Below are 22,288 nucleotides of genomic sequence, written 5' to 3'. Positions count from 1 at the left end.
TTGAAGGAGGCAGTGGCAGATACACTTTCCACCTTTAATTGTTCCTTCTGGTTGCTCCCCTTTCATGCCAGATAAACCTGATATTCTCTGGCATTACCATCAAAGTTCTTTGCTCCAGTGGTATCCTTTGTGGGATAGCACTGTCCCTGAAAAAGCAGATCCATGATTTGGGGATCTTCCAGATTGGGATTAGAACAGTCTAATCCCAAAGCCTATCCTCCTATAGAACAACATGGCTTTCCCTGAGGTTCAACTGGTGCATCAACTGTGGCTCTAGCTGGGACAAGAAGATCTTGCTTCAGTGATCCATATTCTTGCATCACACATTTAGACGCCTGCAATATGGGGATGCTTTTTACGAAGCTGACAAATTACATCTGTGCTGTGGGTACTGCATAGGTTATACCCTATCAAGAGTGCTGCTGCTAATGTAGAAAACCTAATGGTTTAGGACCAAATTATCTGCAAGACCTCATTCTTCCATTGGAATTGGCCTGGCCAGTTCAGTCTAACCATGAGAAGCTACTAGCAGATTTCCACTTTAGGGAGATGAGGAAGACTGTGGCTTGGAGGAACTGATCTTCAGTGGCAGCATTGGTCCTTTGGAATGACATCCCATTGGAAATCAGGTTTACTTCAACTTTGACTGCTTTCCAGAATCATCTCCAAACAGATACATTAATTGTTTTCTCCCCAAAACACCAAATCTTATTTCTCACTAAAATGATTTGCAAGTATAATTAGCAGACAAGATGCAGAAACAGCCAAGTAACCTATAACATCTTTATAACTTTGAAATATCATTATAATGTGCATGATTTTAATTTTTTTCTTGACTTTTGAGCTTTGCAGTAGCCTCTGTAGATACAGAAGTGCTTTTTGAAAAGTAAAATAATCAATACGTACTTGATGTTTTCAGAACCTCTCTGAAATTGTAATGATATCAGTAGAACATGAGCTGTTGGCATGGGAAAAGAGTCTTAAGTACAGTGGCCATGTGATAGATAACTTCATATAAAAATCAGAAAGAGCTCTTTGAGCCCCACTTCTGCTTAGATTTGTGCACACTAAAACATTTGCAAGTAGCTGGATAAAACATTACATATAGTGTTGAAAAAGCAGTTGATAAAGTGGAGGACAAACAAGCAGGTACTCTTGTTTAATGATTCTAACTGGGGCTGGAAACACTGTTGTCAAGCAAAGTGATCATAAGTCAAAAAACTATGCTGCTAAATGACAACAGTTCCAGCAGTTCTGGTTGTATTGTTAAGTGAGGACTACGCAGCTCTTTAAGCAAGGATCTTGTTAGATCGGGTGAATGAAGGCACACTCAGGCTTCAGAGTAGCAAACAGCTCTTTATTAGGGCAAGTCAACTATGTACAATCCAGCGAAGATTCAGTCTGACAGCAGCCCTTTTATAGGGAGCTGTCAGACCTTTCAACCAATCAGATTGAATCTCCATTCCCACTGGAACAGAGGACCTTGGTGTAAACCTTTACCAATGTTTCTAATGTCTAGCACCCCTCCCCTCTTAGATGGGCTCAACCAACTTGTGACATAGTCATGCAGGTAGGTGGGCTTTCTGGTGGCTCACCCAGACCTGCGCAGTTCAGTTGGTGGGTGTTCTTCAGTCAGGTCAGATGGACCTGTTGTCTCCACGGCTTCACCTGGTGGAAGCTCCTGGAACTTCTCACAGGCCGCGGCCGGAGTTTCTAGAGCCAGTTCGCTTGGAACTCGCTGCACACCTGCAACACTTACAAATAAGTGCCCTGGTACCTTCGGGATTGAGTTATCTGTGGAAGGAGTGAATTCATACTCCTTTTGTGTAGGCCTTTGGCTAACTTGTGCAGGAGTTACCTCTGGTTGCCTAAGACTGGCGTTGGAGATGCGGCCAGGGAATTGGTCAATGTGCCGTCTCCAATTTTGACTGTCCTTGAGCTCTAATAGGTAAGAGTGAGGCCCGGTGATGCCTATTACTGTGGCAGGAATCCAAAAAGTTCACCCAGTGTAGTTGTGGGCATAAACTTGATCCCCTACGCTAAAGTTTCTTATTTTGCCAGTCGAATCTGAGGGCGACGTGGCAGAGTAGTTTGGGTGTAGCTGGTCTAAGCGGGACCTTAGCCGGCGACCCTTTAGAATCTCAGAAGGGCTTCTACCAGTGTTGGCACTTGGTGTGATGTGCTGTATGAGGAGGAATTGATCAACCCGTGTTTGCCAATCTCCCGGGCCATCCTGGATAGAGCTTCTTTTGCAGATCTCACCATTCTCTCCGCCTGACCATTGGAAGCCGGATGGAATGGAGCGACCAGGGCATGTCTGATTCCCTGTGCTGCTAAATAGGTCTAGAATTGCATGGCTGTAAATTGGGGCCCGTTGTCAGAGACCAAAACATCGGGCAGGCCGTGAGTGGAGAAGTCTTTGTAACACCTTGATGACCACTTCTGCTGTAGTGGAGGTCATCTGGACTACCTCTTACCATTTCGAGTAGGTGTCCAAAACTACGAGAAATGTCTGGCCATGAACTGGGCCAGCAAAGTCAATGTGCATCCTAGACCATGGTGCTTGAGGTCGCTCCCACTCCTTAGCGGGCGCCTCTGGGGGAGCTGGTCTGGACTCCTGGCACGGTGTACAGGTAGCCACCCATTCTTTGATCTCCCTGTCCATGTAAGGCCACCACACATAATTCCTAGCCAAAGACTTCATCCTGACAATTCCAGGATGCCCTACATGTAAAGCCTCTAATACTGCAATGCACAGTTTGGGTGGAACAACGACCTGGTCTCCCCACAGTAAACAACCATTTATTACTGACAGTTCATCACGTTTGCAGTAAAACATTTTAAATTCAGACCCCACAGGCCCCTTAGGCAACCCCCTCCACACCCAGTTCAAAACCTGTCGGAATGTAGAGTCTTTTGCTGAGTGGCGGGCAAAGTCACAAGACAAGACAGGGCCAGGCTCAAGACAGTCAATGAGGAGGACTGGCGTCTCAGGGATAGGGTCTGCAAGCAGTTCAGGCAGTGGGCATCGACTCAAGGCATTGGCATACCCCAAGGTAGAGCCAGGTCGATGGATGAGGTGATAACTATAGGCTGCGAGGAAGATTGTCCATCTTGTCATTCATGGCAACAAAGAAGCAGGGGTTGGCCGGTCCCCAGCCAGCAATTCCAACAATGGTTTGTGGTCCATGATAAGTTCAAAGTCACGGCAGTAGATGTACTCATGGAACCGTTTCACATTGACGACTGCAGCCAGAGCCTCACGGTCCAGTTGGCTGTAGTTCTGCTCGGCAGCAGTCAATGTTCATGAGTAGTAGGCGATGGGCGCCTCAGTTCCATTGGGAATGCGATGGCTGAGGATGGCTCCTACACCAAACAGGGAAGCGTCACATGTTCCATTGGGAATGCGATGGCTGAGGATGGCTCCTACGCCAAACGGGGAAGCATCACACATTAGGCAAAGGCTCAGCAACCGTGGCGTTCTGCTTGAGAAAAGCGTTGTAAAAGTTAAGGAGCCCGAGGAATGCCTGCAGTTCGGTCTGATTGTGAGGTATAGGGGCATCCTGGATTGCCTTAATTTTTTTGTTGGTCGGGTGAATCCCAGAGCCGTCGATGAGGTACCCTAGGAATTCAACCCTTGGCACGTTAATTTGGCATTTTTCTTTTCTGAGGCAGAGGCCTTTGTCTCTGATTCTGTTCAGAACAGTTCTCAATCTTTTAAATAATTGCACCTTATTTGCAGCCAATACCAATATGTCATCAAAATAGAGGACAGCCCCTGGAATCCCCTGCAAAAGCCGTTCCATGACGCTTTGGAACAATCCAAGGGCGATACTAACTCCGAATTGAAGGCAGGTGCATTTGAATGCACCCCTGTGCGTTACGATGGTTTGGGCCTCTGCCATGGCACCATCTACAGGCAACTGCTGGTATGCCTGCGCCATATCTAATTTTGCAAATAAGTTTCCGGGACCTAATGACTGCAGTAAATGCTGTACAATGGGTACAGAATAAGAGCTTTGCTGCAAAACTTTGTTTATCGTGCACTTGTAATCTGTGCAGATGCGGACAGACCCGTCAGGCTTGATAGTGTCACTGCGGGGGTCTCCTAGCGTGCGTGATCTACCGACTCTAGGATTCCCTGGCCAATTAATTTGTCTAGTTCCAAATCAATTTTAGGACGGAGAGGTAAAGTACTCTCCTGGGTTTTATCCTGATGGGGGCTACATTGGGGTCCAAGTTAAAAGATATTGGAGTCCCGTCATACTTACCTAGACTGGTGCCGAAGACATCCTCGAACTCCTTAAGGAATTCCTCAATGCTTTCGTCTCGTATGGCATTGATTCCGCTCACTTCTAGGCCCAGGGCTTCGAACCAGTCAAGCCCCAGGATGCTCTGTAGGTCTCTGTTGACTACCGTCACTGGTAGCTGGCCGCAGAAGGTCTTGAACCTCACCCAGAAAGTCCCCTGGCCCACGATAGTGACTCGGTTCCCCTGGTAGTCACGAAGGCGGATGTCTGGAACCCGCAGATGATGCTTTTTAAGGCTAGGGATAGCCTGTTTGAGTGCTGCCCAAGACATTATGGTCAAGGATGACTCCGTGTCAATCTCCATATTGCATGGAGAGTCCTCAATGAGGACTGTGACTTTCAGCTTTTTTGGCCACTTCGTGCGGACTTGGCCTATGGAGGTATGGTAGGTGACTCTGGTGTCACCTTCTGTTCGCCATGGTGGCGGCTGTCATGCCCCTTGGTTGGGCCTCTAATAGGTGGTTAGGTATGCTTATGGGCTTCCAGGTTGTAGCGGGGCTATCACTTCTGTAGACCTTGGCGATGTGCCCCTTGCGTTCGCAGCATTGACAAATGGCATTGTGGAAATGGCAATGTGTTCTGAGGTGGTTTTCTCCGCAGCCGGCTCAAGGTGGGAAACACAGTTCAATTTTTCGCGCAGGCTTGATGTGATCACTGCACATGCAGTAGCTGTCACCTTCGCTCTCCGAGCCTTCAGGCTCTGTGGCGTCGTGATGTATGCCTGCTCTCTTCCACGCACTCTTTGGACTATTTTGGTGCTGCAGGGTTTCCGTTGATTTAATTGAAGACTCAGTAGCCCTGGCTTCATCTATGGCAATTTGGAGAGTAAGATTAGTTTTTGCTAATAACCTCCTCTGCAGGCCAATGTCCCTAACACCCATATGATGCAGTCAAGTAGTAGTTCATCAAGATCTCTAAACTCGCAGTACGCTACAGCCTTTCTGAGTGCTGCAACGTATTTGTTGATGGATTCCCCTTCTTTTTTGTTACGGATGTTGAATTTGTGCCTCCAGACGTATTTAGATGGTCTGGGAGTGTAGTGTGTTCTCAGTGTCTGTTGTAGAACCGACCAAGCGGCAGATTGGAGTGGCGTTGGCTCAGACAAATCCTTCACCGTCTCAAACACCTCTGATCTGCAGTAGCTCAGGAACATATTCTTTTTCCGGCCTTCAGAAAGGCCCATGAGGTCATTGGCTTCGAGGAAGCAATTGAACCTCATCATGTAGGATTCCCAGTGTTCGATGACTGGGTTGTATGGAGTCGGTGGGACGTGCATTGTCATCTTGTGTTCCTGAGCGCATTTGAATTTGCCACTCAAAGCTGGCTGCTCGATACCACGCTGTGCTCCGGGCTGGATTGACTCGCTGGATTGTCGTGCTCTTTTTTTTCTGCCTAGTTGCCTTCCAATCACACCTTCGTCACCAGTGTTAGATCGGGTGAATGAAGGCACATTCAGGCTTCAGAGTAACAAACAGCTCTTTATTAGCACAAGTCAACTATGTACTATCCAGCAAAGGTTCAGTCTGACAGCAGCCCTTTTATAGGGAGCTGTCAGACCCTTCGACCAATCACATTGAATCTCTGTTATCACTGGAACAGAGGACCTTGGGGTAAACCATTACCAATGTTTCTATTATCTAGCACCCCTCCCCACAACTGAGGCAATCCCACTTTTGAGCATTGGATCCAGATGAAGCCTGTTCTTTAATTGAGTTTTTGGAATTCTGAGATGAGTTGTGGTAGTTCAGAATATCATGTTATTTAACTGAAGCAAAATGCTTTAATTTAATTTTATTTAATTTTATTTAATTTATAGACCGTCCCCTCTCCCCAAAGGGACTCGGGGCGGTGTACAGACCACAATAAAACAATATACAAACTTAAATAATTATAAATACCCATTAAAACAAATTATATGATAGGCTGTACAATATAGTTAAAAATTAAAACAACCTATAAAATCTATCCCTAAACATTTAAAATTTAAAATACAGGCTAGAGGGACACAAAAGCTACAGTTAGGCCAGGCCAGCTAAATTAAACAGGTGGGTCTTTAGTTTATTACGGAAGGAGCGGAGATCGGTTGTTATTCTAATGTCGGGGGGGAGGTCATTCCAGAGGGTCGGGCCCATCACAGAGAAGGCCCTACTCCTGGGCGTCGCCCGCTGGCACTGCCTAGTGGACGGCACCCGGAGGAGTCCCTCCCTGTGAGAGCGAATCGGCCGCAGGGATGTATGGGGCAGGATGTGATTTAACTGATCTAATTCAAATTCTTCTTGTCTGATTGCAATCTATTGCTCTAGATCGCTTTGGCATTCTAACTGATTTTGCCACAGCAGCTTTGATACTTGTGTGAAACCCCATGGCAACAAGAGAAATATTGAGTGCAATGTTTCCAGTATCTCCAGTCAGGCCAGAATACTCAAATCATCATCAGTAATTCCAACATTCCACTTCCAAAATATTCGGAATGATGGAATGATTTGAGGAGAAGAATCCTTCATTTTTCCATAACTTCTAATCATTATTAATTTGTCTCTCATCCTAAGCCTTGACTTTTGTGATATATTTAGTTAACTAATTCAACACAAAACATAGAATAATAGAGTTGGAAGGGGCCTCAGAGGACTTCTAGTCCAACGCTCTACTTCAGCAGGAGTCCCTCTACCAGGGGTGTCAAACTCATGTCATCACAGCAGTGTCACATGATGTATCAGGATATTTTCCCCCTTTGCTCGACTGGTCATGAGGATGGCCAGCACCTGACACATCCAGCCCATGGGCCAGGCATTTGACCACCCTGCTCTATACCATTTCAGACAAATTGTTGTCCAATCTCTTCTTAAAAGCATCCCGTATTGGAGCAACCACAACTTCTGAAGGCAAGCTATTCCATTGGTTGATTGCTCTCACCGTTAGGAAATTTCTCCTTCATTCTAGGTTGCTTCTCTTCTTGGTTAATTTTCAGCATTGTTTCTTGTCTTGCCTTTTAGTTCTTGGTAAAATTGGTTTAATAGCTCATTGATTTTATGGAAAAGATAAGTGAGTGAAATCTCGTAGCTTAATGCTTGAACTCTAACAATGAGCTGCACTGTATTCTGTAAAGAGTATTGTAATTCCTAGTGACTATCTGTGTCTTCCTTTAGAAGAAACTACTATAGTGAAAGGTGGCATTCTAGGGTGGTCTTGGCTATAAATTTCATCATACTTTAGCATCATACTTTAAAGCAGTATTAAAACAGGGGTTTCCAAACTTGGCAACTTTAAGACTTGTGGACTTCAACTCCCAGAATTCTCCAGCCAGCTATGCTGGCTGGAGAATTCTGGAAGGATTCTAGGAGTTGAAGTCCACAAGTCTTAAAGTTGCCAAGTTTGAAACATTGCTTCAAAACATTGCTTTTAAATAGTTCATTTTTCAAAACCCTGCTCATTCTTTCCTAACTGTCTAATGTTGCTGCAACTTGGTAAATACAGTCTATCTCTGTGAGTTGTTTCCAGGATAGTGGGAGGATAAAATCCCATCTACTTAAATCATACTTCAAAACTGGAAAAGAAACCAGAACAGATTACCCCTGGAATGACCTTGGACAGAACTGATAATTTATGAAACCAGATACCATTCTTGGTGGAGGGTTTTGCAGGGTACATAACTACTATTGTGGATGTTTTATTGGAAAGTTCTCCTGAAAACAACAATGACAGGCAATTTTGAATAACACAAAAAAAAAGGCCTACTGACATCTGTGAGTCACAAGCTCCAGAAGTTTCTTCAGGAAAAAATAAATCTGAAGGGTAACTACGGCAATTCTTTGTTTGGATGTGTTCAGTATTTGGCTGCCTAGGAAAATGTAAAACAGGAGCTTTGGAGTTGACTGTGTCTTTCAAGAGTGGGTGTTAGAGCTGATAGCTCTGCCAGTGCTTTATGTCTATCTGGCTACATGCCTCTGACAGCTATTTTGTACTTCAAAAATCCAGCCCACACACCCATTTTGTGACAGCACAAATTTTGAAACCCTCAACATGTCAAAATTCCAAACGTGCCCACAAGCCTCCAGCTAGAAAGCCTGAAGACCCTGCTCTGCAGTGACTGGCAGCAACTGGCTGAGACCTCTTCGCCATCTATTCCCAAGAAAGCCAATAACAGAACCTGGATTCTTCTTCACTCAAGGCAAATAATATACTTTCAGTCTGCAGCCCTCTCCTCCACAACCCCTTCCCCAAATATCACTATGTATTTTGTGGAAAGAAGTCTTTCTATACTTTTAATTAACTACCACAGAATTTCTCTGTACATCAAATAAATACTTGCCATAGACTACCTGCACTGTATCAATGGGGATGGAAAGATTCCCCTTGTTTGACCGTGGTGCTGATATGCAAACTATTAAACATATTGTGCAAGGTTGCCCACGACATGCATTCTCTGATTCCCTATAACACAGGCGTCAAACTCTTGGTGTCATGTTGCAGTCATGTGACCAGGGCTGGATTGCTCCCGGCACTACTGCCGGTTTGGTGCATGGAAAAATGTAACATGCGCATGCTGATTTCGTTCATGCGCATCTGAGTACAAAAATAGGTCTGCACATGCACAAAACATTAAAAAAATAAAAAAATGTGTGCAATTACAATTCTTCTGTGCATGCGCAGAACTGGAAATCAAGATGGCAACCCCGTAGGAGAACTGGTTCGGGGGCATGGAAGGCCTGGGTTGCTGCCGGTTCCAGTGACCCAGGCTGCCAAACCACTACTGGTTCAGCCGAATCGGTAGGAACCCACCTCTGCATGTGACGTATCACGAAATGTTTCCCTTCCTGGAGCTGGGGTGGGCATGGCCTGTGTGTGATGCATCCAACCCGCCATCTGTCAGTTTGACACCCCTGCCTTAGAAAAACTGCACAAAGCAACATCAGAGGCAATTGCATGGATTGCTGAATTGCAGTTGCTAAGCCACTGCCAGACCCCTGCAGACATTTTGAATATAATTATGTGGATTGTATGCATAGGTTTACATACATACAGCAATCCTCATCATATGCATAATGTTAATAATAATAACAGCAGCAGCAGCAACAACAACTACCAGTGATGTACCATCTTGATGTGATTGTGGAGTCATGGGCTCTGGGGAAGAGGAGAGCTATGCCAGAGGTTCTGGACAGGTCAAATCAGAAGAGTCAGACAAAGAGTGTCTCTCTCATTAAAAATATGGAGAGATGTAAATTCCAGAAAGCCATACCAGCTCAGACATCACCTGGGTTAATAAGGAGCACACCCAGAGGTGGTATTCAGCAGGTTCTGACAGTTCTGGAGAACCAGTAGCGCAAATTTGGAGTAGTTCAGAGAACCGGTAAATACCACCTCTGACAGGCCGTGCCCCATTTATTCTCAGCCTCCCGAGTCCAACAACAACAACAATAACAATAACAACAATAGCAACAACAGAAATCCTATCCCCTCTAATGTTCTTTGTAGCAAGTGAGGCTCCCAATTGTATAAAATTTCTGAACTATATATAGAATCCTTCCTACTTAGGAAATAGATACTTTATATGGGTAGACCAACTTAAGTTGCAAATTGATGCTTCTTTATGAAGCTCATTGTAATTATAATCAGCACGTTAGGATTTTAGTGGAACATGTTGTATGAAAACAATGCCATATTGGCCCCCAAGTGCTCTTGAACTCAACCTCTGCCTCTGTACTTTTCCAGCTACCCAGGGATAAACACGGCAAACGGCCAAATGTATCTCCATATCATCTCCTGTGCTGAGCTCCAGAATTCAACTCCTCAGCACAGCTGCAATACATAATGTAGCTACATTTTAAAGCCAAAGAGAATTCTATATTCATTTGATCAGGAAATTGTCTAAAAAAAACCACCCGGATAAATGTATTTCATTTTGTTTAAAGTTGAGGCTTCTGGGTAGTCTTTAGAAAGCTGATTGATCCAATGAGACCTTTCTGCTGTTGTATTTACCTTATTAATAAAACAAACAACAGAGATTGGCATATGAAGCTACTAAGTAGAACATGATCCCACGAATAAATGAATGATTCTTGGCAATTCAAGACAAATAATTCTATAATCCATGTGCTGGCATTTACATGACTGTAATGGAAATGAAATAGCTGTTTAAAAAAATGATATAATGATAAACTACATATATTGCTTCAAGATAAACTTTCTTAGCATCACCAGAAAAATTTCCTAAAACCATTAGGGTTAGGAAGAGATTGTTTCACATAAGCACACAAACATGTGTTTCCAAATTGATAGTCAATAATTTGTGTAGAGGGGTGCAGTTAAGGGGCTAAGATGCTGACCTTGTCAATCAGAAAGGTTGGCAGTTCGGTGGTTCAAATCCCTAGTGTCATGTAATGGAGTGAGCTCCCATTACTTGTCCCAGTTTCTGCCAACCTAGCAGTTTGAAAGCATGTAAAAATGCAAGTATAAAAATAGGAACTACCTTTGGTAGGAAGGTAACAGCATTCCACTCACCTTTGGCATTTAGTCATGCCAGCCACATGACCACGGAGAAGTCTTCGGACAGTGCTGGCTCTTCGGGTTTGAAATGGAGATAAGCACCGCCCCCTAGAGTTGGGAACGACTAGCACATATGTGCGAGGGGAATCTTTTCCTTTACTTCATGTGTACAGAGGGAGGTTTGATCTACGGGTTAAGGTACCAGACTAGAGAGTGGGAAGCTGTGCATTCAAATCCCACCTAAGCAATGAAAGCCTGCCTGGGTGACTGTGGGCCAGTCATTTTCTCGCAGCTCAACCCACCTTACACAATTGTTTTTGTGGGGAAAATAGGAAGAGGAAGTGTTTTGGATATCTTTGCTACCTTGAGTTACTTGTCAAAATAATAAAAGAGGGATACAAATAAATAAAGAAATAAAATATATTCAGAGATTGTTTTCAATGAGCTTCCATGTTCACTTCAGCTGAGAGGATTGTTTCACAAGTTTCTAAACAATTCCCCCTGGCACTAGTTGAAAAATCCTGGTGAAGAATATACCACGATCAATAAATCATAAAAGTTGGATTCACTCACCGATGCTAAGCCAGATCCAAACAATTCACATTATATATTCAGTTGGCATCAAAACTTCCACCATGCAGGAAAGCTGTAGAGCCCATGAATTTAGACAAAGGCTGAGAAAACAGGGTCAGCATTCCGTAAGTGGGCACAAATACATACAAGGTTGTTGAGTGCAGGTGGAAGGTGCTTTTTGTTGACAAGAAGGCCCTAATTTGTTTATTTACTTTTTAGAACTGACAAATGACAAAACTGCAATATCACCAAATAGCTGTGCATCCTTAACTTGTTGCAGGGACAAGTATATAGCAAAATTCTTTCAGACAATGCTTGCTGTTTTGTAAAACTCTTTAGATTTCCAAATTATTTCTCTTTTTCCCATGATTTGATCAAGCAAAGATGCTTGATAATATCACTGGTCCTAGGAAAAACATTGATTCGTAGTAAATGAACATAGCTAAGACAGTTAATCAAGAAAGAAAATTTCCTCTAAATGATTAATGAGAAGAGGCATGGTTCATAATCTCCCCCCACCACTCCAGTACTTCTATAAAGACAGCATCATTAAAAATCAATACAACAATTATTACAGTAATGCTTAATATCATTGTAAATGAATCCTGGCTGAGTTATTCATTTAGTCTAAAAACAGCAACTTTAAATAAGCATGTGTTATGAATTAAAACAAGGCTTCATTCCTTATTGTTTCCTTTTTCTAGGCAGAGGTTCAGCTATGCTTTCTGGAAGCACAAAGAGATGCTGTTGAGCAGATGTCCTTAAAGCTATACAGTGAGCAGTACAACAGCGGCAGCAATCGAAAGGAAGAATTTGCGGATATGTCAAAAGTTCACACAGTGGGAAGTAATGGGTAGGGAACTATTCTTTTTGTTGTTTTATTCTCAGTGATCTGTATCTTCTTTTTTAAAAACATGATTTTCTCTTCCTCACTTCTATGTTAGCCAGAAAGATTTTTCTTACTAAGGCAAAAGACAGGGAACCCATCATATTCTCTCTCTCTCTCTCTCTCTCTCTCTCTCTCTCTCTCTCTCTCTCTCTCTCTCTCTCTCTCTCTCTCTCCCTCCCTCCCTCCCTCCCTCCCTCCCTCCCTCCCCCCTCTTTTTCCTGTAGAATATCAGTCTGCTGCAATTCATTTCCCAAAAATTACTTGATCACTGAACAGGCAAACTAACTACAGCTGACCAAGTTTGTTTAAAGGTTTCATCCTGGAATGCACTGATTGGCATTGGTCCATTATTTTTATGCTTTTACTTTGTTCTGCCTCATTTGTACAAAATTAAATGAAACCCAGCATTTTGCCCAGCATCAACCTAAATATCTGTCTTTCACAAACTCCACCCCTGCGCCCCCCCCAAGCAATGGTCAATCTGATGTCTCCGCAAAATTGACAATTCAGGCATGTCAAAGATTACCTGATATAATCTAGTAATTAATTGTAATAATCGCGGCTTCTAGTTGCAATGCAGTGCTGGTGATCTCTGGGCCAGTAGCTTTGAAGCAAAATGGGATTAATTATAGACAAAATAGAAGTCACTACATAATCAGGAACTTCTGAGATATGTAGCAAAATGTAGCTTTTAAATTCAGATGCCTTCAAATAAGATGGATATAATGTAATGGAAAATAGAAAATATATATTTGTGTCATAGGACAGCCTTAATTTCCCCCATGTGCAGTTCATTTATTGTAGGCCTGTTGAGATTCTTTACATCTAAATTACAGTACAATATTGAACAGTGACCAGACTTTTAAAGAGTTGTTGCCCCCATCCTCTTTCAAATGTATATGTATGAATGTATACATATGGAAATGTGTGTATATGATATTACTTCAATATATTGGTACTCTTAGTGTAGCTAGAAGTCATGATATAAGTCATTCACTTTTTTTTGTCAGTTGCAACATCACTTGCACGTTTTAAAGGCACCAAGCCAAAAAAAACCAAACATTTATAATATCCATGCGGGAAGTAATCCAGCATGGATAACCTATGGTTAAAACTACCCATGTAATGAAGTTATTTACTTCCAGCATGTGCATCTATTGTCACAGATGCAAGCTATTCCAAATAAAGCTGTCTTTTGCAATTGAGTGATTGTGATTGTGGTGGATGATCTCTGGAGCGCCAGAGATAGGGGTTGTTCCTCTATCCTGGTCCTATTAGACCTCTCGGCGGCTTTTGATACCATCGACCATGGTATCTTGTTGCACCGACTGGAGGGGTTGGGGGGCGGGGGCACCGTTTTATGGTGGTTCGGCTCCTACCTTTCCGGCTGGACGCAACGTGTGTTGACAGGGGAGCAGAGGTCGACTCTAAGCCCCCTTACCTGTGGGGTGCCACAGGGGTCGGTCCTCTCGCCGCTCCTGTTCAACACATATATGAAGCCGCTGGGTGAGATCATCCGTGGTTTCGGGGTGGGATACCATCTGTACGCTGATGATACTCAGCTGTACATCTCCACCCTGAACCACCCCAACGAGGCCGTCGAAGTGATGTCCCGGTGTGTGGAAGCCGTACGGGTCTGGATGGATGACAACCGACTCAAGCTCAACCCCTCCAAGACGGATTGGCTGTGGGTTCCGGCCCCCCGGTTCAACCAGTTAATTCCATCTCTGGCCATCGGGGGCGTACAACTTGCCCCGGTGGAACGGGCACGCAATTTGGGCGTCCTCCTGGATGCTCGGCTGTCCATGGATGACCATGTGACGGCCGTGGCAAGGGGGGTGTTCCACCAGGTTCGCCTGGTGCACCAATTGCGCCCCCTATTGGACCGGGATGCCTTGCGCACAGTCACACATGCGCTGGTGACGTCTCGCCTGGACTACTGTAACGCTCTCTACATGGGGCTTCCTTTGAAATGCACTCGGAGACTACAGTTGGTCCAGAACGCGGCCGCGCGGGTAATTATGGGGAGTACAAGGTACTCCCATGTGACACCTTTCCTGCGCGAGCTGCACTGGCTCCCTGTGGTCTACCGGGTGCGTTTCAAGGTCTTGATAACGATCTTTAAAGCGCTCCATGGCTCAGGACCTAGCTACTTGCGGGATCGTATCCTGCCCCATACATCCCTGCGACCAATTCGCTCGCACAGAGAGGGACTCCTCCAGGTGCCATCCACCAGACAATGTCGGGGGGCGGCGTCTAGGAGCAGAGACTTCTCTGTAGCGGGCCCAGCCCTGTGGAATGACCTTCCCCCGGATATTAGGACCACCTCTGACCTCCGCGCCTTCCGGATAAAGCTCAAGACCCACCTATTCCAAGTAGCTGGCCTGGCTCAACCATAGTTCGTTCACACTGCTCCTGACGGGTTTTTTAATTTTGTGGTTTTTGGAATTTTATTAGGGGATTTTAAATTGTGTTTTTAATTGTCTTTATTCATCTGCCTACCTCCTCCATGTACACGTATTCGTTTATTTTGTGTGTGTATTGTCCATATTGTATTTTATGTGTTTTTTATTGTACGCCGCCCCGAGTCCTTCGGGAGAGGGTGCGGCTAAGAAATAAATTTTATTATTATTATTATTATTATTATTATTATTATTATTATTATTATTATTATTATTATTATTATTTTGTCAAAGTTTTGGGATTGCACCTATGGCCCCTCTTACTATTGACAATGTTTTTGCTTTCTTTTGCAATAATTGTTCAATAATTGTTCAATTTGCAGATCTTTTTATTTTGTGATTTTCTCCAGTTCTTTCTCTTCTATTCCACTGTCTCCAGGTACTGTCACACCCGCTATCCAGATTTTTTTTATCTTTCTTATCGACTATTATTAAATCTGAAATGTTATGTGGCAGCTGCTTGTCTGTTTGAATTCTACAGGCCCAGACACCTTTCACTTCTTCATTTTCTATTACTTTTTCTATTTTGTAGTCCCACCAGTTCTTTTGTTTGCAAGCAAATAATATTTCTTGCAGATACTCCAACAGACCATTGTTGCTACTTTGTCATGCCATTGTTTATAGTCAGTCTGTGTAATCTTCTTGCAGCAGCAAGTATTGCTAATATTATTATAGAATGATACTTTGATTGTCAGAGTATGCATGTACCTTTCACTTATAGTAGTTTGATGTGAATAAGGGTAAATTTGCATGGAATGGCTGTGCAACTTGAAAAACTCCAAAAACCCAAAGATTGAAAAATGCTATTATTGTTTCCCTACACAAAGGGAAAAAAGTAGCAAGAATGGATGTAAAAATCTTTAGGGAGATTAGTTCGTTCAACATGCTTCAGTAGTTTGAAAGTATAGAATAGGTAGCAGAGAGCCAACTTTGGGAAGTACAGTGTGTTATTATATAAATAGGACTGTACAAACAAGATTTTTTCTCTCCACAAAGTCATGATAAAATGAGTGAATAAGAGAAAGAAAATTTAATCTATGCTAATTTAGACAAATTTATGATAAAGTTAGTAGGCTTGAATAATAGGTTGTTTTGCACATATCTGAAATCAAAGAGAGGTTGCTGATGCAGTAAGATTGATATATGATGGGAATAAAAGTGGCATGAGAATAAATGGAATGTTTGCTGAATGATTCAACAAGTAAAAGCAGACAATAAAACAATATATCCTTGGTTTTTAATGTATTTATTGATAAATGTATAAGGAATGTTTGTAATAAGAGCAATATGTTACATATGTAGCAATACGTCTGCATTTTTATATGCAGATGATCTGTTACTGGCTAAGATCAAATTAATTTGCAGTAAATATTAGATGCAATAAGGATCATGAATCTGAACATTTGTGTATCAAATAAAGACCAAATAAAATAGAATGAATGATTGCACAGTAAGAAATTAGAGCCAGTAGATGAATTTATGAATCTTGATAAAATGTTCACTAAGACTGGGGGGAAAGATGGAGAAATTTGAAGTGTATAAATGCCAGTGGAAAGATAATGGGTAAAAAAAAATGTAGTCTGTTGTGTGGAATTAATATTTGTGACCAAAAGCTAAAATGGCTATGTTCAAGAACTTGTTTCTGCCTATTTGGGTGTATGAAAGTGGTTAGCAGAACCATAAAGGTAAATTGGATGTAATGGGAATGGGTTGCTTAAGATGCGTGACTGGTTAAAAGAAGAGATCAGATCAAGAATGAATAAGTGCTGAATGAGAAGCATAAAAAAACAAAACGTGAGGTATGAAGTGGTGTATTGATGTGGTAGAAGCAGGAATGCTTTGCAAAGACAGAAACATATGGAGAGATACAGTAAATGCTGCTGGCATGAACTAAATTCAGATTTACTTTTCTTTTTCTTAGCTTGTGTCTTTAATTTGATTTACTATTTCTTACTCTTTTTCTACTGTTTGCATAACATCGCTTACCTTGAATTATGTGCTGGGTCTCTCTGTGGGTGCCATTGTGTTTAAAATAGGGTTTTATATACTTAGAACTATCCAGTTCTGGAAATCAACAAAGAGGTGAAAAATCAGATTTCATTCTGAGGTCAGAGTTCTCTCAGTCTTGGATGATGGCACAAAAGAACATAGATTAGATTAAATTAGATTAGATTAGATTAGATTAGATTTCACCATGGAACTCCATTCATGGACTGCTCTAGTAGTATTTTTACTCAAACTATTGCTAATGATGGCAGTTCAACATGATGCACCAAGGCACCATTATAATTCTTGCGCTGATTTCATGTTATAACTGCAAAAAAATAAAACCCAAACGAACAACAAAAAAAACCCTAGGAAGGGTTTGAGAGGTAATGAATGTTTCGTTATTTGTCTGTACATAGCTAATAAAAGCCACATGCTACAATAATGTACAGTTTCAAAGAAATATAAGATCATATTGCCATATGATTTTTGGTGATTATTTTTTAAAGTCAGTAACCAGATACATACAATCAGAGTGATGCAGAGGTGCATCTTTAACAGTTTTAAGCATTATTTAGCATAGTGGTAATTTGTTAGTCCACTCAGAAAGGAGGAGAACACAATCAAATCAAAAGAAAACTAAAAGAGGATATATGTAGCTGTAAATAGATAAAAAGAATATTAATTACTGACTACAAACTGACTATTAGGGTAGTCAGTTTTCGGTAGTAGTTAAAACATCAGGCCAGAAACAAGGAAATTGTGAGTTCTAATTCTGAACAGCAGAGCCAAGAAGTTGAATTCCTAAAGATCAGAAAGGATGCAAGAAGGAAAATAGAAGAGTCATATTAGTTGATAATACTCTACTACAAAGGACATAAATGAATTTGTTGCAGCTGATCCTACCAGTTTGTGGAGTCTGCACTCTGCCAGAAATACTGATTAGGAAATCGATGGAAATCAGTCCAGTGATAATTTCTGTTCATCCATGTGCTACTATGATGAACAGCTACAGCACATCAATATGGACTTGAGTCTGATTTTAGGATTTGATCCTAGAAAGGAAACTCATTCTCTGCTTGAATACTTTGGAATTTGAAAAATGTATTTTAATATATTCAAAGCAGTTTTAGGTAGAATTGCATAGTATGAGAAATATGTGGAGGAAATGTGATGGGTTGATGCAAGAAATTCAGAGGTGGGGGAGAGAGAGCTTTTTCATTCTGGATCTGAGAGATCATCCATGCCTATGATGGGCCTGGAGCTTATAGTCTCACAGTAAGGCTTGGTGCCTTAACCACTACATGAAACTGACTTCCAGGCAAAATTTACAATTCATTAATGTTTATTTGTATACATCTGGAAAATTAATACATCCATGAAGCTTCTTTCATTAGCATTTATCCAAGCAATTCTCAGAATATTTTTGTAAGCAATTATTGGAATGGATAATAACAATTATTAAATAAATGTCTATGCCAGCAGCATATAAAGGCAGATGGCTTGGTTATCATGCCCCTGCTGGGCTTGTCTTTAGATGTGAAGGAAGTGGAGGTTGAGGTATCTCGGGGCAATAATGTTGGAGTAGGTGATTCCAATGAAGCCACTCTAACTGAGACAGGGTAGCAATCTCCTTAAGATTCCTTGCCTGCACCCACTGATAGGCTCTCAGACTCTGAATTTTAATCATGCATAGTCATGGTAATGAAGATCCAATAGCAGAGAACTGAGATTTAGGTGAGAATGGTTTATTTTAAAAAACAGACCAATAGATGAGCAGACTCTAATGAGTGATGTGCATGTATGTTTGAATGGAGGTTCTGTATTGCTGATTAATTGGCCTTGTTCCCTGGAAGAATGCTAAGAACGACTCCTCAAGCCTCAAATTCTGTTTGAACAGAGAGCCATCTTGCCCCTTTGCTGTTCAAATTGATGCTTCTGATTTTGCAAGCTTCAAGAAAACATATTTTGCCTTGTATATTTTATTTAAGGCAGCTACTACCTAGTCCAAAACACAGCAATGTGAGCAGTCACGAGCCTTCTTGTTATACCCACCCATCTGTCATCACTGCTGTTCAAGCTACCAATTAGGTACAACTGAACGTATATCAAGCCCTTCAATGAGACTGATCATGACTGTCGGTCTCCAATAATTTCTGCATTCTCTGTACATTCAAGCAAAGTCAGTGTGCTCCAGGTTCCCTCAATTAAATGTCATCTTGTGGGATGGAAAAAGCACCCTACCTCTTTCATGCCTCCTGCCCACTGGAATATTTCCCCAGTCATACATGTAGTGCCAGAAGAGAAGGGGAGGGAAGACTCTTTCCAGCCTTTTGTAGGAATGAGGTAGGAGAATCAGGACTTGCAATGGGGAACCTGGTGGAAGAGATATTGTGAGAGTAGATTCTCATAATAGGTAATAGTAACTAGTAGCTAATGTATGAACAGTATTGAAGGATAGGCTTGTCTTGTCAGAAGAAAAGGGCTTTGGAAAAAACTCCCAAATATCAGAATTAGATAAAATATTAAACTTGAACAATTGACTGGTAAACGCAATTCCATGTTTTGTTTATTAAGTGGTACTCACAATATTATTTTCTCATGAGAAAGACTCATGCATTTTCATTTTATATTACGAATTAATGCCCACACCTTAGAAAATAGGTTTGCATTCAAAGGATTAGGTGTGCAATACTGCACTTATAATTACATATCCATGAAGTTAAAATATATTCCTTACGACTTGATTTTGCAATATAGACAAAGAAATTAAACAAACTTTTATTCATATTCTATAGCATACTAGGCTGCTCATGTTGCAGTTATTGTAACAACATAGGGAAGTTGACCTGTATGGAATCAGAAAATCCAATCTGCCCTGCTCAGCATTGTCTACATCAAAGATGGTATTCCATACATTGCTGAACTCTGCTCCAAGTAATGGGTTCTGGGAGTTGTCATATAGAAGCTTGTGGGTTTTGCATTCCTATTTATACTAATTGGCAATGTATCGTCAGGACTGAAGACATTAGCACAGAGATAGGACACTTTTGGAACCTAGGAGTGACATGTTGCATTTTTTTCATGGAGAGTGAGGGCTGCAATAGGCATGATAATAATGTATAGTTTAGACCCATGATGGCAAGCCTAAGGCACGTGTGCCACAGGTGACACACAGAGCCCTATCTGTGGGCATGCAAGCCATCACCCCAGCTCAGCTCCACCATGCACGCATGCGCACCCTCTACCAGCCAGCTGATTTTCAGGTCTGCCACACATTCACAGGGGGGGGCACTTGCAGGAGATGCACGTGCATGTGCAGGGGTTGGGGTCATGCACACATGCGCAGAGTGGGAGAGTACGGCGGGGAGTCTGCTAGGAGCAAAATGGGGCAGGGGGCACCACGTGCATATGTGTGGGGAGTGTGGGGGTGTTGCATGTGCAGGGGGCAGGACACAGGTGTTTGTCACGTGTGCATTTCATTATGGATGTGGGCTGTCGTGCTGTTGCACACACTTTTGGCCTTGCACACTGCAGAGGTAGTATGCTGCCAGTTCACACTGGTTCGGGCGAACTGTTAGTGGCGGTGGCGCGAGGCTCCACCCCCCAGAGGTCATCAAGGACTGCACATGCCCAGAAACGCATGCTCCCGCTACCGAACCAGTAGTGAAGAAAATAAAATACCATTACTGCACTCCTATGTTTCCTTGATTACAGGTTTCTGAATTGGTTTGCTATTACAAGAACTGATAGAAGTGTGATGAGGATAATCTTAAATACTTAAAAAATAGGCATAAAATTAAATATTTTGCAGCATATAATAAAGTATCAGATGACAATGATACCAGGTATTGAGTATAGGAACATGATTGAAACCATACATTTCAAACTTTATGCTACTGTGGCTCCATAAAATTATTTTTAAAAAGTCAGTCCCATGTCCTCAATAAATAAAAATAATGGTTTCATTGAATTTAAGGAATAATAAATTCAAGAAATAAATATGCCACTTGCTTTAAATATTTACATTTAATCTACATATCAAATAAAATAATGATCATACTTTACAGCTTTATTAGATAAAACGATTACCCTGAGAATCATCACCCAACCAATAAGATTTAAAGCCATATTGAAGTTACATTGTGGCAACGTTTTGCAGAAATCTTGTGTGTTGTTTTCTAATATCGTCTTATTAAGTTTTCAGAGCTGGCTTACATAATAGCAATGGGAAAATTTCAAGAACTGTGATATCAGACTCTAAGACTGGAAGATTTAATACATGCTTGGTTTATTTTGCCAATAATTTCATCAACTCAAAAATGCAATGGGTAATTATCCTAGATCTAATTCTCACCAAGAGCTGATGTTTGTGATAAAATGCACACAATATCTTCTTTGAATTCATGATATTGGTGGAACAGAAACTCAGCATGTCAGATATTTGTCATGAACCAAAGTTAATTTCAGCAAATATAAGAAAGATGATGGGCACTTTCCCACAACACTCTAATCAGATAAAAGTTTGAGATATGAAGGCCAAATCAGTTTATATTCAGCCTGTATCAGTTTCACATATATACAACCTTCTGTATAACTTCATAAGCCTGTTGATATTTTAATGCATAATAATCATTATATCTGCATTTAATAACTCTTTTTCTGTGTAGGCACTTTGTACATTTTATCCCTAATAAGTACATTTTTATATGCAACATTCTCTAAGGCCCAGATTTTAATATGTCATTTCTACATTAAGGATTGCGGTACAATAATCATAGATACATCCAGTGGTGTTCAATAGCTAAAAAACAAATAGCCAATTTTTGTGACAGTAGCTTGAAAAGGATGGAGAAATTGTAGGATTTAAATAGGCTTGAGCACAGTAGAGTTGAATATGGGAGTGTGTTATATTTGAGGTGCTGCGTATTTTTGTTTTGGGTTATGAGCAATCCGGGCCATGGTACATAAAATGTACATACAAGTCTTTTAAACAAACAAACAAACTCCGGGTGCTATATATCTGGAACTGTATTTGCATCTATCTTGATTTCTCTGTTCTTCGGTTTACAAATTGTGTGTGTGTGTGTATGCGCGCGCGCGCATATGCATATGCGTGTGTGTGTTTGTGCTGTATTAGATTTCACACCTGCCAGGGCAATAAATCTTAGCTGTTCAGACACTTTCACGCCATAGACAGGAACAGAACATATGTATGAGATATCTTGTTTACAACAAAATCTACCCATATTGTATATATGAGAGTTCTTGTTTACCAAAAATACCTAATCTACCCATGGTGCTTCTGTAAGATTCTGCTCTTGAGTATGTGGTGAAAGTGTCTGGACAGCCAAGATTTATTGCCCTGGCAGGTGTGAAGCATGGACAGTGTCCAGTACTGTGGAGTTGAAAGGAGTTTTGCTGTCATATCCTGCTTGAGAAAGTTTGTCGCACCATGATGGAAGCAGAGAGAAATACAGTCTGATGCAGCAAGGATTTTCTTACATTCCCACATAAGGGGAAATACATTGATAGGTTTGCCTGTATATTATCAGGAAGTTCAAAAATAAAGTTTCATGTGG

At 41.7% G+C, this 22,288-nt stretch overlaps 1 protein-coding gene across 5 annotated transcripts in view; it reads left to right on the top strand.

Annotated features, from left to right (window-relative positions):
- Positions 1-22,288, top strand: part of AKAP6 (A-kinase anchoring protein 6) — a 294,028-nt gene that overhangs the window by 176,748 nt on the left and 94,992 nt on the right. For all 5 annotated transcript variants that reach the window (XM_081971195.1, XM_081971196.1, XM_081971193.1 and 2 more), the window contains one exon: positions 12,074-12,222. In XM_081971195.1, the coding sequence (XP_081827321.1) occupies positions 12,074-12,222 (149 nt within the window). The remainder of the gene's footprint in view (positions 1-12,073; positions 12,223-22,288) is intronic.

The sequence above is a fragment of the Natrix helvetica genome, assembly GCF_964273705.1.
Source record: "Natrix helvetica genome assembly, chromosome: 1".
Taxonomy (NCBI): Eukaryota; Metazoa; Chordata; class Lepidosauria; order Squamata; family Natricidae; genus Natrix; species Natrix helvetica.
Note: the sequence above shows the minus strand (reverse complement) of the source record. Positions and strands in the feature narration are given on the sequence as shown.